Source organism: Hemicordylus capensis, chromosome 4 (genome assembly GCF_027244095.1).
Source record: "Hemicordylus capensis ecotype Gifberg chromosome 4, rHemCap1.1.pri, whole genome shotgun sequence".
NCBI lineage: Eukaryota > Metazoa > Chordata > Lepidosauria > Squamata > Cordylidae > Hemicordylus > Hemicordylus capensis.
The window spans coordinates 245782214-245797290 of NC_069660.1; the positions used below are offsets into that span (position 1 = coordinate 245782214).

At 42.7% G+C, this 15077-nt stretch overlaps 1 protein-coding gene across 4 annotated transcripts in view; it reads left to right on the forward strand.

Annotated features, from left to right (window-relative positions):
• Positions 1-15077, forward strand: part of RBBP8 (RB binding protein 8, endonuclease) — a 77134-nt gene that overhangs the window by 32809 nt on the left and 29248 nt on the right. For all 4 annotated transcript variants that reach the window (XM_053248437.1, XM_053248435.1, XM_053248436.1 and 1 more), the window contains exons 7-8: positions 7744-7901; positions 11895-11999. In XM_053248437.1, coding sequence (XP_053104412.1) covers positions 7744-7901; positions 11895-11999 — 263 coding nt within the window. The remainder of the gene's footprint in view (positions 1-7743; positions 7902-11894; positions 12000-15077) is intronic.

Below are 15077 nucleotides of genomic sequence, written 5' to 3' on the forward strand. Positions count from 1 at the left end.
TTCTTAAGCACTCAACATTTTTTAAGCACTCAGAGGATATATCCAGAGAAGAGAAGCATAAAGAACAAAAGAAAAGAAGATCGGCTGAAGAGGAGTCGACAGTGCCTCCGAAAAAGCACAAATCGAAGACGCAGTTTGTATCTAGGGAAAGAACACCATCCCCCTCAGGGCTGTAATTCCCTTGTCAAGCCTCTCTGATAGTGATAGAGGACCCGACACCAGAGCCTGCAGTTCCAGGACTCACCGTTGCGACTATGGCAACGGTGTCGATGGTTTTGAGGTTCCCTTTCCGGGCTGTGCCTCCACATTGACCCTTACAGTTTTCGCCTGCGCACATGCCACTGCAATGCCCCTCGACGCAGAGGGAAGAAACGCCTCGGCAACCTGATTCCAAGGCACTCATTCTTCAAAACTGAGCACGTATTGGGGGAAGAGCCATCTCTGGATCCCAATACCGCAAGCACACTGCTCTCAACTTTGGAGTTGACATCGAGCACCCTGTTGGGGTCGACGTTTCATGGTTTCCTCAGTAGAGGTTTCAACATCGAGCCTGATGTCGAAGAGGTTCCTGCACCAATACCAAAAACACCATCGATGTCACCAGTGCATTTCACCTCCCAGCAGACTGCAGTATCAAGAGCAGAGCTAGTGTCTACTCTATCAAGAGTAGAGCTAGTGTCTACTCTACCAGTGTCAGTATCGACGACCTCCTATGCCCCATTGACCTGGAGGTGGCCATTACAGTACATTAATAAACAAGGCCTATCAGGCCAGAGGGAAATGACACATACATGTGGATTTCGACATGCGTCAGCTGCGACTCTACCAGATGATTATGCCGAGTTCCAACTATGGAAAGCACAGAGAGCTGCTCAGCATGTGCAGGTGCATCACCCGCCTCACGTGGCACAGACTACTTCTGCTGGCCAACAGTTGGCAAACCTGCAGCCACGAATGGTTTCTGTGCTACAGCAACCTCCAGAGGCTCAACTGCTGGCACTCCCATAGGCTGTTCTACCACAGAATGTTTTGCCTACTGTGACAATGACGAAATCCAAGCAGGCTGAACCTCCAGCTAAACCCAAGAAGGCGGTTGCAAAGTCTAAAGGTGACCCCCCAGAAATAGCCAAAGGAGAGTTTGGTCCCAATTGTGCCACCATCAGGGGACAATAATAAAGCCATGGACTCTGAGGAAGAATTGACCACAACGTTTGACCCCTCTGACCCCATCAGATGTTCCAACCAGGCCTTCTATTTTGCCCAGGGAAGAAATGAAGGCCTAACACATACATCTGACTGAGATGGCAGAGGCTTTGGGCCTCTAAATCAAGCTCCCAAACACAGAGGTCAAGGACAGCAATGATGGCTGCGGCAAAGTCTTCTCAGCCTGTGGCTCTTCCAATGTTACCGGTCATCTCCTACGCTGCTCAATCGGCATGGGAGGTGCTCCAGACATCCACCCCAACTTCTGAATGCCTGAGGATCCCGGAAGAGGACAATTCCTACCTACTCAAGCACCCATCACCAAACTCATTTGTAATAGATTGTGCATCATTTTTGAAGTCGGGTCACAAACATATGACTCCAACTGAGAAGGAAGGAAGAAAATTGGATGTGCTGGGTAGAAAGATATATTCCATGGCCGGTTTAGCAATCAGGATCGCAAACTATGCTGCTTGTAAAGCAAAATACAATCACTTGTTATGGGATACTCTTCAACAAATCTCTTCTAAGCTGATACAGCACCTGAACAATTTCTTAGTAACTTTTAGGACACTTATGTTAAGTTGACAGCTCTCACTAGACAGCACCTGAGCACATATAAACACTTAGCAGAGACAGAATCTTGAGCAATGGCTACGGCAGTTGCTATTTGGCGACGTGCTTGGTTGCAGTCGACCACTTTGCAGCAGGAAATGAAAGAGTGTATAGAATCCCTGGGGTTTGATGGAAAAGGCCAGTTTAGCTAAAATAATGATTCGACGATTAAAGAAGTCTAAATATACTGCCAAAACTTTCATCACTACCTCTACATCCACTTGCTCGACGTCATGGAATAGATCATTCGGCCGCCAACATGGTACTTACAAGCATCAAGACAAACAGGATTTCAGGCATCAATGCACAGCCTTACCAAAGATTGAGGGGGTTTGTACAGAAACAGATAAACCAAGGGATGAATCCCTGAAATAATCTTCCAAGCAGTCTCTTTGATTGTGTGCTGCATCCACTGTGAAAGTATCAGCAGCAGAACCAATCAGAACGTCTACATTTCTACATTCCAAAGGTGCCAATATCACCAAACTGGCAAGCCATGCCCAAGCATGGCACAACATGACATCGAACCGGTGGGTACTCCAGATAGAATCCACTGGTTATTCCATAGAATTCAAAGTTATGCCTCCATTTTCAGGCATGAAAATACCCAGCATTTTACCCCAGCAACTCCTGTTTTGCAGGAGGAAGTACAGGTTCTGTTGAAAAAAGGAGCTATTGCTCCGGTGCAGTGGGCACAGAGAATGCAGGGCTTTTATTCCCGTTATTTCCAAATCCCGAAGAAGGACAGCGGAATAAGGGCAATTATAGATCTGAGAAACCTGAATCTTTTTATAGATGTACATAAATTCAGGATGATGACATTCCAGAGCATACTGCCCCTCCTAACCAGGGAGAATGGTCGGCAACATTAGATTTAAGAGATGTGTACTTCCTTATAGGGATCCAGAAAAACCACTGGAAGTACCAGCGGCTCACAGTCGGAGACCGGATATTCCAATGCAAAGTGCTCCCCATTGGCCTGGCTACAGCCCCAAAAGTCTTCACAAAATGTATGGCAGCAATTGTCGCTCATCTTCAGACTCAGTGCCTCGTGGGCTTCTCATAACTGGGTGATTGGCTCCTTGCAGGACAAATCAGAGAAGAGTTACTTTCACAAGTCCATTATGTGTTGGATCTCCTGAGGGAACTCGGTGTGCAGGTCAACGTAGAGAAATCTCATCTGCAACCCAGAAAGCAGATTGCCTACATTGGAGCAGTGTTGGATGTCCAAACCAAATGGGCATTCTTGCCAATAGAAAGGTATCTGCATATCAGTGCCCTGATTACTCAGTTTTTGGCCAACCTGGTTCAGAGAGCATATCATATTCAACCCTGATGAGCTTGATGGTGTCCTGCAATACAACTATCACCTATGCATGACTGAGGATGCGCGAACTTCAGATGTGGTACTTCGGGACTTTTCGTCCCAATTTGGACAGCCAAAATATGCTACTGATCATTCCCAAACCTGCGCTCCACTCTCTCCACTGGTGGTTGCTAGAGAGGAATCTGTTGGGAGGGGTACCCTTCCAACCTCTGGAGCCCACTAAGTGGGTAACTACAGATGACTCCTTAACAGGCTGGGATGCCCACTTCGGGGGGGGGGCATCAAGTCCAGAGAGTGTGGACCCACCATCAGCAGACGTTGCGTATCAGTTTCCTGGAGCTGCTGGCAGTGTTCCTGGCTCTGAAGGCTTTCCAACCTCTTCTGCAGGGCAGAGTTGTGCCATTTCAGCTCAACAATGCGCCTGCCATGGTGTATGTCAACAAGCAGGGTGGAACTGTGTCCCGATCATTGTGCGCGCTAAGCATGCAGATATGGAACTGGTGCTTACTGCACAAGATATACCCCTTGTTCATACAATAAGGGGAGTGGGCAATGTGCAAACAGATTGTCTCAGTTGCAAGAGCCTCCTGAATTATCATCATGAATGGGAAGTCAACCATCGGTACCTGACTCCAATGTTCAGATGTGGGGGCACATGTGGGGACGTAGATATGTTCGCAACAGCAAAAAACAGGAAATGCCCTTGCTATTGCTCATGGGCAGGGCTAGGGAAAGCCTCTCTGGGGGATGTTTTTCAACACCATTGGGGGAAAGGCCTCCTGTACATGTACCCACCGCAACCATTGATCAGCAGGGTACTGGCGCATCTGATACCGGACAGAGCGACAGCAATCCTAGTCACACCATGGTGGCCACACCAGCCATGGTTTGCTACTACTCAGATTATCCCAACGGACTTTTTTATCGTGTCCCCCAGCACCCAGACCTACTGTCAAGAGACAAGGGAGCGGATCTCCATCCTGACCCACGGATCCTCAGGCTGACAGCCTGGAGAGTCGGCTACTAAGAAAGAAAATGCTCAACAATAGGAAGCCTTGCATATGTAAGAACTATAACAGAAAGTGGAAACATTTTCAGGTTTATGCCAAAGCATGTGGCTTCTTACCGAAGCGGGCAGCTTTAAATCAAGTGCTGCTATATATAGCAATAGCAATAGCAATAACATTTATATACCGCTCTATAGCTGGAGCTCTCTAAGCGGTTTACAATGATTTAGCATATTGCCCCCAACATTCTGGGTGCTCATTTTACCGACCTCGGAAGGATGGAAGGCTGAGTCAACCTTGAACCCCTGGTCAGGATCGAACTTGTAACCTTCTAGTTACAGGGCAGCAGTTTTACCACTGCGCCACCAGGGGCTCATCTTTAAAGGCATCCGGTTTGGCTAATGTGTCCTTAAAGGTGCATCTGGTGGCCAAAGCACAAGGGATGGCTCCATAGCATTTTTGCACCCTGACTGTGAACACTTTTTAAGGGGGATCAATAATCTCTACTCCCCCGTAAGGTGGCCTGTTGAACAAAGGTACTCTCAACTCTGACTGAAGCCTCCTTTGAGCCATTAAGGGACTCTACTCTCAAATATCTGACACTGAAGACTGCATTCTTAATTGCAATTATGACCGCAAAAAGGGTTAGTGAATTGACAGCGCTGAGAACTGATACTCCCTATCAGTGTTGCCTCTAACAGGGATTCCCAGATGTTGTTGACTACAACTCCAAGCATCCCCAGCTGCAATGCCCTTTAGCTAGGGATTATGGGAGTTGCAGTCAACAACATCTGGGAATCCCTGTTAGGGGGAACACTGCTCCCTATACACAGTTTTACCCTGATACGGTTGTCATGAGCTCATACCCTGACTTTAGGCCTAAAATCGTAACGGACTTCCACTTGAACCAAGCTGTTATACTTCCTAATCTTCTTTCTGCAGTCTGTCCACACCACTGAAAAAATCTCTTCATTCCTTGAATATGCGGAGATATCTCCTCTAATACCTGCAAGGGACGAGAGGGTTCAGAAAGTCCAATATTCTCTTTGTTGCCTACAAAGGCATAATGAAAGGACAGGCTATATCCCTTCAACGACTATCACACTGGCTGGTGGAGTTGATCCTGCTCACTATCAACTGAAGAATGTTCAACCACCATGGACTATCAAAGCCCATTCCATCAGGGCTTATGCCTCCTCGGCAGCGCACCCATCAGGGATTAGGATACAAGACATTTGTGCAGCTGCAACATGGTCTTGTCAGCAACTGTTTATCCAACTTTATGCTATAGATTTCTGTAATGCAGTGCAGGCTAATTTTGAGAGAAGTGTTTTGAAGTGGATGCTGCAATAGAGGCTTCTGGATCTACTGCACCTACCTCCTGAAGGAGAAGCTAGCTAGTCACCCAATCATCTATCTATCTATCTATCTATCTATCTATCTATCTATCTATCTATCTATCTATCTAATTTGTACACCACCCCAAACTTTCATCTCTGGGTGGTTAACAATAGCATAAAACAAGTTAAAATATATACAAAAACTTAAAACAATTTCACAATTTAAAATCACCTACAAATTAAAACCTTAAAAAAAATTTAAAAACTGAAAAAGCTTGGGTGAAAAGGTGGGTTTTCAATGCTTTTTAAAAATTGTCAGAGATGGGGAGAATGGTATCTCAGTAGGGAGCGCATTCCACAGTCTCGGGGCAGCAACTGAGAAAGCCCGTCCCCATGTGGCCACCAGCCGAGCTGGTGGCAACTGGAGATGGATCTCTCCAGACGACCTCAATGAGCGGTGGGGCTCATAATGAAGAAGACAAGACGTTCTCTTTGATACCCAGGGCCTAAGCCATTTAAGGCTTTATAAGTTATAACCAGCACTTTGTATTTTGCCCAGAAACCTACTGGCAGCCAGTGTAACTCTATCAACACAGGAGTGATGTGGTCTCTCCGAGATGACCCAGAGACCAACCTGGCCGCCGCATTCTGTACCAAATGAAGCTTCTAGACTACGTACAAAGGCAGCCCCACATAGAGCGCATTGCAGAAGTCCAGTCTGGAGGCTACCAACATATGTACCACTGTTCTGAGGTTGTTCATCTCAAGAAACAGACGCAGCTGGTGTATCAGCCAAAGCTGATAGAAAGCCCCTTTGGCCACTGCCTCAACCTGAGATACCAGGGAGAGGTGTGGATCTAGAAGTATTCCCAGACTGTGAACCTGTTCCTTTTGGGGAAGTGTGACCCTATCCATAACAGGGAGATCAAAATCATCTCTGGAGTTCTGACCCCGCACAATAAGTACCTCCGTCTTATCTGGATTCAGTCTCAGTGTATTCTCCCTCATCCAGCCCATTACTGCTTTCAGGCAAGCATTTAGGGAAGTTATGCCATCTCCTGAAGAAGTTGACATGGAGAAGTAGATCTGGGTGTCATCAGCATACTGATAACACCCCGCGCCAAATCCCCTGATTTATGAAGGGCAATGGATCACAATCCAGATAAACAGGTTGCGTACCTGTAACTGATGATCTGGTAGTGATCCGTTGCCATTCATAAGACCCTTCCATTGCCACCCCGCTGCAGTAGCCATCTATACTTTTTAAATAAAAGATCAGAAAGAAAGGAGGAATGGCACCTATCTCAAAGTGGAACACAGTGACTGATTGTCGCTTCATGGCGGTCATCAGTGAACAGAGGAAAAATGGCGCCCAGACTGCCGATACCAACGGAAACACACATCACATGCAAGTCAGAGAGGGCACTGTGAGGAGCTAGCTAATCCTTCTGCAAGGTCCCTGCGCAGGTGCAGTACCCAATCCTTATGAATGGCAATGGATCACTATCAGATTATCAGTTACAGGTAAGCAACCTGTTTCACTATGAGGTGCAACATTTATTTGAATACAGGATCCCACTGAGACTGTGTGATAAAAACTGCTGGAAAGGGGGATGGGTCTCAGTGTTTTATATATTTGTTTAAAAATATTTCTAGCCCTCCCACTCTGTTCAGGGCAGCTTATAGGAATAATAAAATAATAAATAAGACAATAAAACAAATAAACATACTAAAATTGTAAAAGTTAGATAAACACAGGACCCAATTAAAGCCAACCTTAAAAGTTTAAAACATTAATCATTTAAAAAATTAAAAACTTACCAGATAAAGACCATAGATTTTTTAAAAAAACCACTAACATGTCTCTCTAAAAAGATGGATCTTCAAGTACTTTTTGAAGATCCTGAGAGAGGTTGCATGGTAAAACTCCTTTGGGAGGACATTACAAAACTGAGGGGCCAAAACTGAAAAGGCCCTGTCTCTACTCCCCAGCTGAATCTCAGTCAGTGGCGGGGCCATGAGTATGACCTGAACTGCTGAACAAAGGGCCTGGCAGATGTAGGGAATGAATGAACAAATGAACTGTGAGAGGCTACATTTATTCGAATACAGGATCTTGTTAAACCTATGGGATAAAACTGCTACAGGGGGCGGGGTTCAGAAGGGTGTGTGTGTGTCTGTGTGTGTGTGTGTGAAAATTTTCTATCTCACCCTCCTTTAACTTAACATTAGTTTTGTTTTGTTTTCTTAGAGAGCAAGAGCAACATACAGAAACGTTTATTCCAGATTCACCAGTTCAGCCGCTTCCATTTTCGCTTATTAATCGAATACGTCGAAAACGAGAGAATAGACATGTCCGTTACACGGAACAAAGGTGTACAAGTTCGGAACAGATGGGAAGAACTAATGGTAGGCTATTTGAAAATCTTTCTTTTTGAAATGATGAGGAATACTGCTAATTACAATTTCAAAGACAGGAATTAGTAACTTTTTTGGTATTTTAATTTGGCCTGTTTAAACTAACATAATATTTTATTTTAAACTTCAGCATCAGCACTAGGCAATAGTCCACTTTCAATATCCATACTTTAAAGAGATACAGTATACATTATATAGATAATGTATATATACATTCTGATAAGTGGATGCCTCTTGGTTACCAATGTGTACCCATATACTGTATGAAAACCTACTTTTCTTTTAAAAATTAATTAATTAAGAAACAAGTTTCTGAATTATTGTACCTATCTGTGCATTCATGTTTGAATATTCTCATACCTCCACCTAGTGGACAATTGAAGGATTTAAATCCTGTCTTATGCATATCCTCATATGTAAAGGAAACTTAAATTTGACATCTAGTCTCTAAACTGATGTTTTGTTTTGGTTTGTTTGTTGTATTAATTACATTTCTATACTGCCAGACTCTCATGACAGTTTACAAATAACTGTTTTTAAGTGTTTTAATTGTTAAAACATCAATCAAATGGCTGCTTAAACAGGTATGCTTTTAAGGCCTTCCTAAAGGCCACTCTTATTCCAGCAGGGATATGCAAAAGTCTTTCTTTCACCTCTTTGGCTATTTATTTATTTAGCTAGCTAGCTAGCTAGCAAGCATATTTTTATACCACCCAAAACGCACATCTCTGGGTGGTTTACTTTGCATGTGTATAGTGCAGGTATGGTGGCTGCTGCTACTTCTGATCTCAATCCACAAATATTGAATATTTCTTTATGAAAAAGGAGTCCTCCTTTCAGTGTAAGGAAACCTTAGGATGCAATCCACTGCATTTAAAACAAAGCTATCGCAAACATAACATGCTTTGTACCAATTAATGAAAATATTGCAATTAACAAAACTTTTGCAAATTCTAGCTTAAAAGGTTACACAGAGAATGCTGTCAAATTTCAATAAAAATTGGATAAAATTTTGGAGAAGGAACTACGGGAACATTCTACCCTCCTAAAGGTGCACAATAGAAAATTTATTTCATTTCATTTATATACCACCCCATCCAAACAGCACTGGGTGGTGCACAGCAGCAAAAATAAAACCTGCAAATTAGTCCTTTAAAAACAATCATTACAAAACAATTTTAAAACAGTTTAAAACCATTAACAATTAGAACATTTAAAATAGTTTAAAAACCCTGGAAGGCCAAACCAATCAGATAGGTTTTAAGAGCTCTCCTGAAGGCCAACAATGAACTCAGGCTATGGATTTCTGCCGGGAGTACATTCCACAGCCCAGGAGCAGCTATAAAGAAGGCCCGCCTTTGCCACCAGACATACCGGTGGTAACTGGAGATGGACTTCCTCCGATGACCTTAACATCTGGTAGGGATCATGCAGAAGACGGCACTCTTTAAGCATTAGCTGCATGCACAAGAGGAAATAATTATAGGGCTTAATAATGATAGGTCTTGTTCCTCTCTCCTGCCACCCTACTGCCAGGAGCATCTGTGCACGTCTCCTATGTGTAGCTGTAAGTCCCCTCCACCCCTTACTCATCCTTGGAACACACAACAAACCTAGCCAAAATAGGAAATGAGGGGGGAGAGTATAGAGTACAGCATGGATGGTGTGCATGGGCCTCACTAGTAGATACACTGTGGTGCACTCGCGTCTGTTCAAGGGCTAGCAGGGGAAAGGAAGAGCACTCTATTGAGCCCTGTGCTTCCATGGAGTCAGTTGCATCTTTGGGGGATGGATCATGTCCTGTCTTTCTAACTTTTCATTCCACTATGTATTTCTGTTGCCTTTGTGTATATAGATATGAGACAGGTTAAATTTATTAATATAGCTGAACCAGTTTGGCACATTTTAAAAGTCAGGGGTCAGCTTTCTAAACACTGCAACCTCGGAGTTAGCAAGTCACTGGGGCTGCTGCGCAAATAAAAGGCAGCCCAGCTGGGGCTGTTGCAGAAGCAGGCTGCTTCTAATACAAGCAAGCTGTGCAAAACAAGTGCCTGCCCACTGTTTTAAGGAGTTTTGCATGGCTGTTTACATATGCAGCAGCCCTGGCGGCTCGATGTCACTGAGGTTGCTGTGTGCAGGATGTTGGCCAATAAATGTTGGTTTGAGATACCTCTGAGACGTTTTTGATATATTCATCTCTTAAAACCCAGCAAGTATCGCTGCAATTTGCTCAAAGTGCTAAACTGTTTTTAAAGAGAAACCTTGCATGCTTGTTTAAAAATCTATATCTTGTAAACTCTGTTATTGTATATCTTGTATAACTTTATCTTGTATAGTTATTGTTGAGTGACTGAAGCGCTGTACTACATGTTTTATCCTGAACCAGATCTAATAACAGTGTGTAAGGACTTCATTATATAATGAAGCCCCATACATGGTTATTTCAAGACCAGCAATCTTCATTATGCTGTCATCTTTCCTCAGGATTTTAGTGAATATCCCTGACCTAAATCCATGGAGTGTGCTCTAGTTTTTCAAGCTGTTCCACATATACATACTGGTTGTATTTAAATGCTTCTGCTTGATGTGATATTGTTTGTTTCTAGCCGAAACCATTCCTAATGTTTAGGCACACAACAATTTTAAAGCCCAATATCATATACCCAGAGACATGAGTTTGGGGTATTTGATATATGTTTGTTTGTTTGTTTGTTTTTGTTTAATTAATTATGGAAACATTAAAATTAATTCTACCTGCTTATGCCTGATAACTTAAACCCAGTCCTGAGTCAGACTTTCCCTCTTTAAGGGAACAAGAGTTCCACTGCTGTGGGGCATCTGCAAGTGTTCAAAGTGCCTCATAAATGTTCCTAGTTATCCCAATAGCCCTGTAAGATGGGCAAGTAATACTCTTCCCATGTCACAGGGAGAATAATGGCTTGCCTAAGGTTGCCCAGTGAGCTGGTGACTTGATGTAAGATTTGAATCAGGGGCTATCTTGCTTGTGCTCTGCCACTATGGTTCTCATATTATTTCTTGTTTACACAGTCAGACAGGTGTTATTGACTGGTTTGTTTTATCCAGGCATCGAGTCCTTCCCAAGGACCTGGGATGCCAGAATTTTATTGTCGATGTTGCTGCTGTTATTATAGATATCATCGCAGAAAATAGGCTGTTCCCAGTAAAGTTGCTTTTTGTAATTGGCCGGTGATGATTTCTGTGGCCCCTATGGTGTTGAGGTGCTCTTCAAGTTGTTCTGGAATTGCATCTAGGGCACCAATTACCACTGGGACTACTTTGGTCTTTTTCTGCCACAGTCTTTCAATTTTAATTTGTAGATCTTTGTATTTTGTGATTTTTTCTATTTCTTTTTCTTCTATTCTGCTATCCCCTGCTATTGCTATGTCAATTATTTTCACTTGTTTTTCTTTCTTCTCGACTACATCTGGTGTATTGTGTGGCAGATGTTAGTCTGTTTGTAATCGGAAGTCCCTTAATATTTTTGCATCTTAATTTTCTACCACTTTTTCAATTTTATGGTCCCACCAATTTTTGGCTACTTATTATTATTATTATTATTATTATTATTATTATTATTATTATTAATTCGACTTCTATACCGCCCATCCAAAAAATGGCTCAGGGCGGTTTACACAGAGATATAATAAATAAATGAGATGGGTCCCTGTCCCCAAAGGGCTCACAATCTAAAAAGAAACATCAGATAGACACCAGCAACAGTCACTGGAGGTACTGTGCTGGGGCGGGATAGGGCCAGTTACTCTCCCCCTGCTAAATATATGCACAAGGAATCACTAATCTCCACTGAAGCAAGTGAGAATCCCTGTGCACATGGGACAAGTATATTCCGTAGGATCAGAACATCAGATATTTTAAAAATGCAAATCCAAGGTTATAAACTGCATTTAAATATAATCATAAAGAGATGCTGTACCTGATTCTGGCTTTATCTTTTCTTTCTAGAGCTTGGGAAAGTTACACTGTCATCCACTCAAAAGCATGTCTGTTCCAGGGAAGAAATATTGGTGGCGGATACCTGTGATCCACAACTGTCATCACCAGTGTCAAGTAAATATAGCCTTTTCCATAATATATTTAATACAGTGGGAAGGAACACAGCCAGATGTACTTAGAAATCACTCTGCAGACAGATCTTTTTTGGTTTGGGTGTGTTGACCAGAGAGAAAGCAATGACCAATTGCAGGATTGCTTCTGGAGTGATAAGAGAGGGCAATGTGCCAATTATATTTATACTGTTTTTTTATAGATTAACTACCAGATTGGAAGCTAAAAATAATCAACCCATTTGATATTGGGCTAGAAATGTGTTGACTGGTGCAGGGTGGATTTAATAAAATGTGGAAGCATATGGCAATGCAAGTAACTAAACTGTAAAAGTTTTAACATAAAAACTTTTGGTGCCCATACTTGTTATAACTGGTGGCTATTCTTCACTTTGGGGAATTAGTATTAAAAATGAGAGGTATGTTTTGACATACAATTAAAAAAAATGGACCTACTTGGATGAAGTAAGAAAGGGGTCTTTCAATGCTTCTAATTATCAAGCTTGTGAAACTTGATGGGGAAAGTATTAAGTTACACCTTTCAGACAGGCCAGTTGGCATATAGATGGTATAATCTAATTATCTGAATCCAGATAAGACAAAGGTACTCATTGTGCGGGGTCGAAACCCGGGAGATGAGTTTGATCTGCCTGTTCTGGATGGGGTCACACTTCCATAGAAGGAACAGGTACGCAGTCTGGGGGTGCTTCTGGATCCAAGCCTCTCCCTGGTATCCCAGTTTTAGGCAGTGGCCAGAGGTGCCTTCTATCAGCTTCAGCCGATACACCAGCTGCATCCATTTCTTGAGACAAACTACCTCAAAACAGTGGTACATATGCTGGTAACCTTCAGGCTGGATTACTGCAATGCGCTGTATGTGGGGCTGGCTTTGTGTGTAATCCGGAAACTACAGCTGGTTCAGAATGCGGCAGCCAGGTTGTTCTCTAGGTCATCTTGAAGAGACCATATTATTCCCATATTGAAAGATCTACACAGGCTGCCGATAAGTTTCCGGGCAAAATACAAGGCGCTGGTTATAACCTATAAAGCCCTAAATGGCTTAGGCCCTGGGTATTTAAGAGAACGTCTTCTTCCTCATGAACCCCACTGCCTATTGAGATAATCAGAAGAGTACCGTCTGCAGTTGCCACTGGCTCGTATGGTGGCTACTCAGGGACAGGCCTTCTCAGCTGCTGCCCCAAAGCTTTGGAACACACTCCCTGCTGAAATAAGAGCCTCCCCATCTCTGACAATTTTAAAAAAATCTTTAAAGACACATCTGTTCACCCAGACTTTTAATTGAATACTGTTTTAATAGTTTTAACATTGTTTTAAAATTTTAAATTGTAATATTTTAACTTTTTGCTGTCATTTATTTTAACCAGTGTTTTAATTTTTGTTGTCATTTATTTTTTTTAAATAATGTTTTAACTTTTCTGTTGTTTTGTGTTGTAAACTGTCCAGAGATGCAAGTTTTGGGCGGCATAAAAATATGTTAAATAAATAAATAATCAGGATGGGCTCCTTTGGCCAAAACAACAATAAATAAATTCTGAAGCTAGATCTCTGAGCTGCAAACATCTTTCCTGCTCTACCTCTCCATGCCCCACCCCCCCACCCCCGGCCATGTATCTGTAGCATTTTAATTGTTGTTAGCTTGTGGGGGTGTGCAATTTTGGCTGAAAAGTGGGGTATAAGTATAAATAATAATATCTTGAGTCAATTTACTCTGGGCAGCCTCTTGGGTTGTCCACTATGCAGTAAGCACTAATACTGATGGCACTCAAAAGAGCATTTTTGTTTGCCTCTCTTCACCTTTGGAATTCCCTTCAGTGTCCTATTAGAAGATATATTTATATATTTCGTTTTATATTTACACAAATATTTTGTGTTTGTGGAGATGAATATTTTAGAAATATGTGAGCCATTTCATATCCCAATAGGAATCTCTCAGGAATGTGTATGATTTCTAATATCTATATGCCAATAGTAAACCTCCCAGGCAGTGGTCGCTCTAATTTTTTTCATCTCTTTGCGGAATGAATTTTGTTCTGGGCAGCAGAATCAAGGCACTGTGTGCACATTCATTCAGAGTGGGGCCTTCCTAATTCGACCTGAGTGGGATCTAAAATTAACTAAGCAGACATCAGAAAACTTGTGAGCACGTGCACACGCCTTAGGGGAACAGTGCTCCCAGGAAATTAGGTTGTGTGTGGTAGCAATGTTAGGGAATCTTACTGAGATCATACAAACATTATTTAGGGCTGTACTTGTCCATACTGCTCATTTCTGCCTGATCGGTGTTCATATTTACCTTCACCTCAATGACCTGCTACTACATTCACCATCCTACAATCAGGGCTTTCAGGATACTCAAACAACCTTGGATTCTCTGAGGGACTATCAACATTCAGAAAAGTCATCTATGCCCGACTTAGAAACTCCCACACCTAGGATCACTAATATACACTAGTCTGAGACTTGTGCACCTTCCACAAGATTGTGTGGACAAAATAATCAACACACTCTGTCCAGTCTTCAAAGCATACTCCCTGGGATTGATGGTAGCCTGCATCAACAGGTGCTTGGGACAAAACTTCTCATGAGAGCTCTGTCTGCAGTAACTGTACAAGGATGTGATTGCTCACCATCATTATATCAGCAGACACCTTCCTTTCCAAGTAATGGCCTCCATGACCAGATGGACAGATCGCAGCAACTTAACTAAGGGCATCCGATTCCAAAACTCCCAACAAGATTCTAGTGACCACAGACGTGAGTCTCACCAGCTGGGAAACCCATTGCCTGGACCACACCACCCAAGGCAAGTGACCATCAACTGAGTCACTGCAGAGCATCAAATAGTTGGAATTCCAAGTCATCAGATTAGCCCATAACTCATCCAGTAGAGAGATTTCCTACTCAGGATGGACAATACTACAGCTTGTAAACCGATAAGAGTAATACCAGGTCTTGTTTGCTCCATCTAGAATCAATATTGTTCCTGCAATAGGTAGAAGCACTCCTCCTGATTGCCTACCATATCAGCAGAATCCACAATACCAAAGCAGATTGGCTAGGC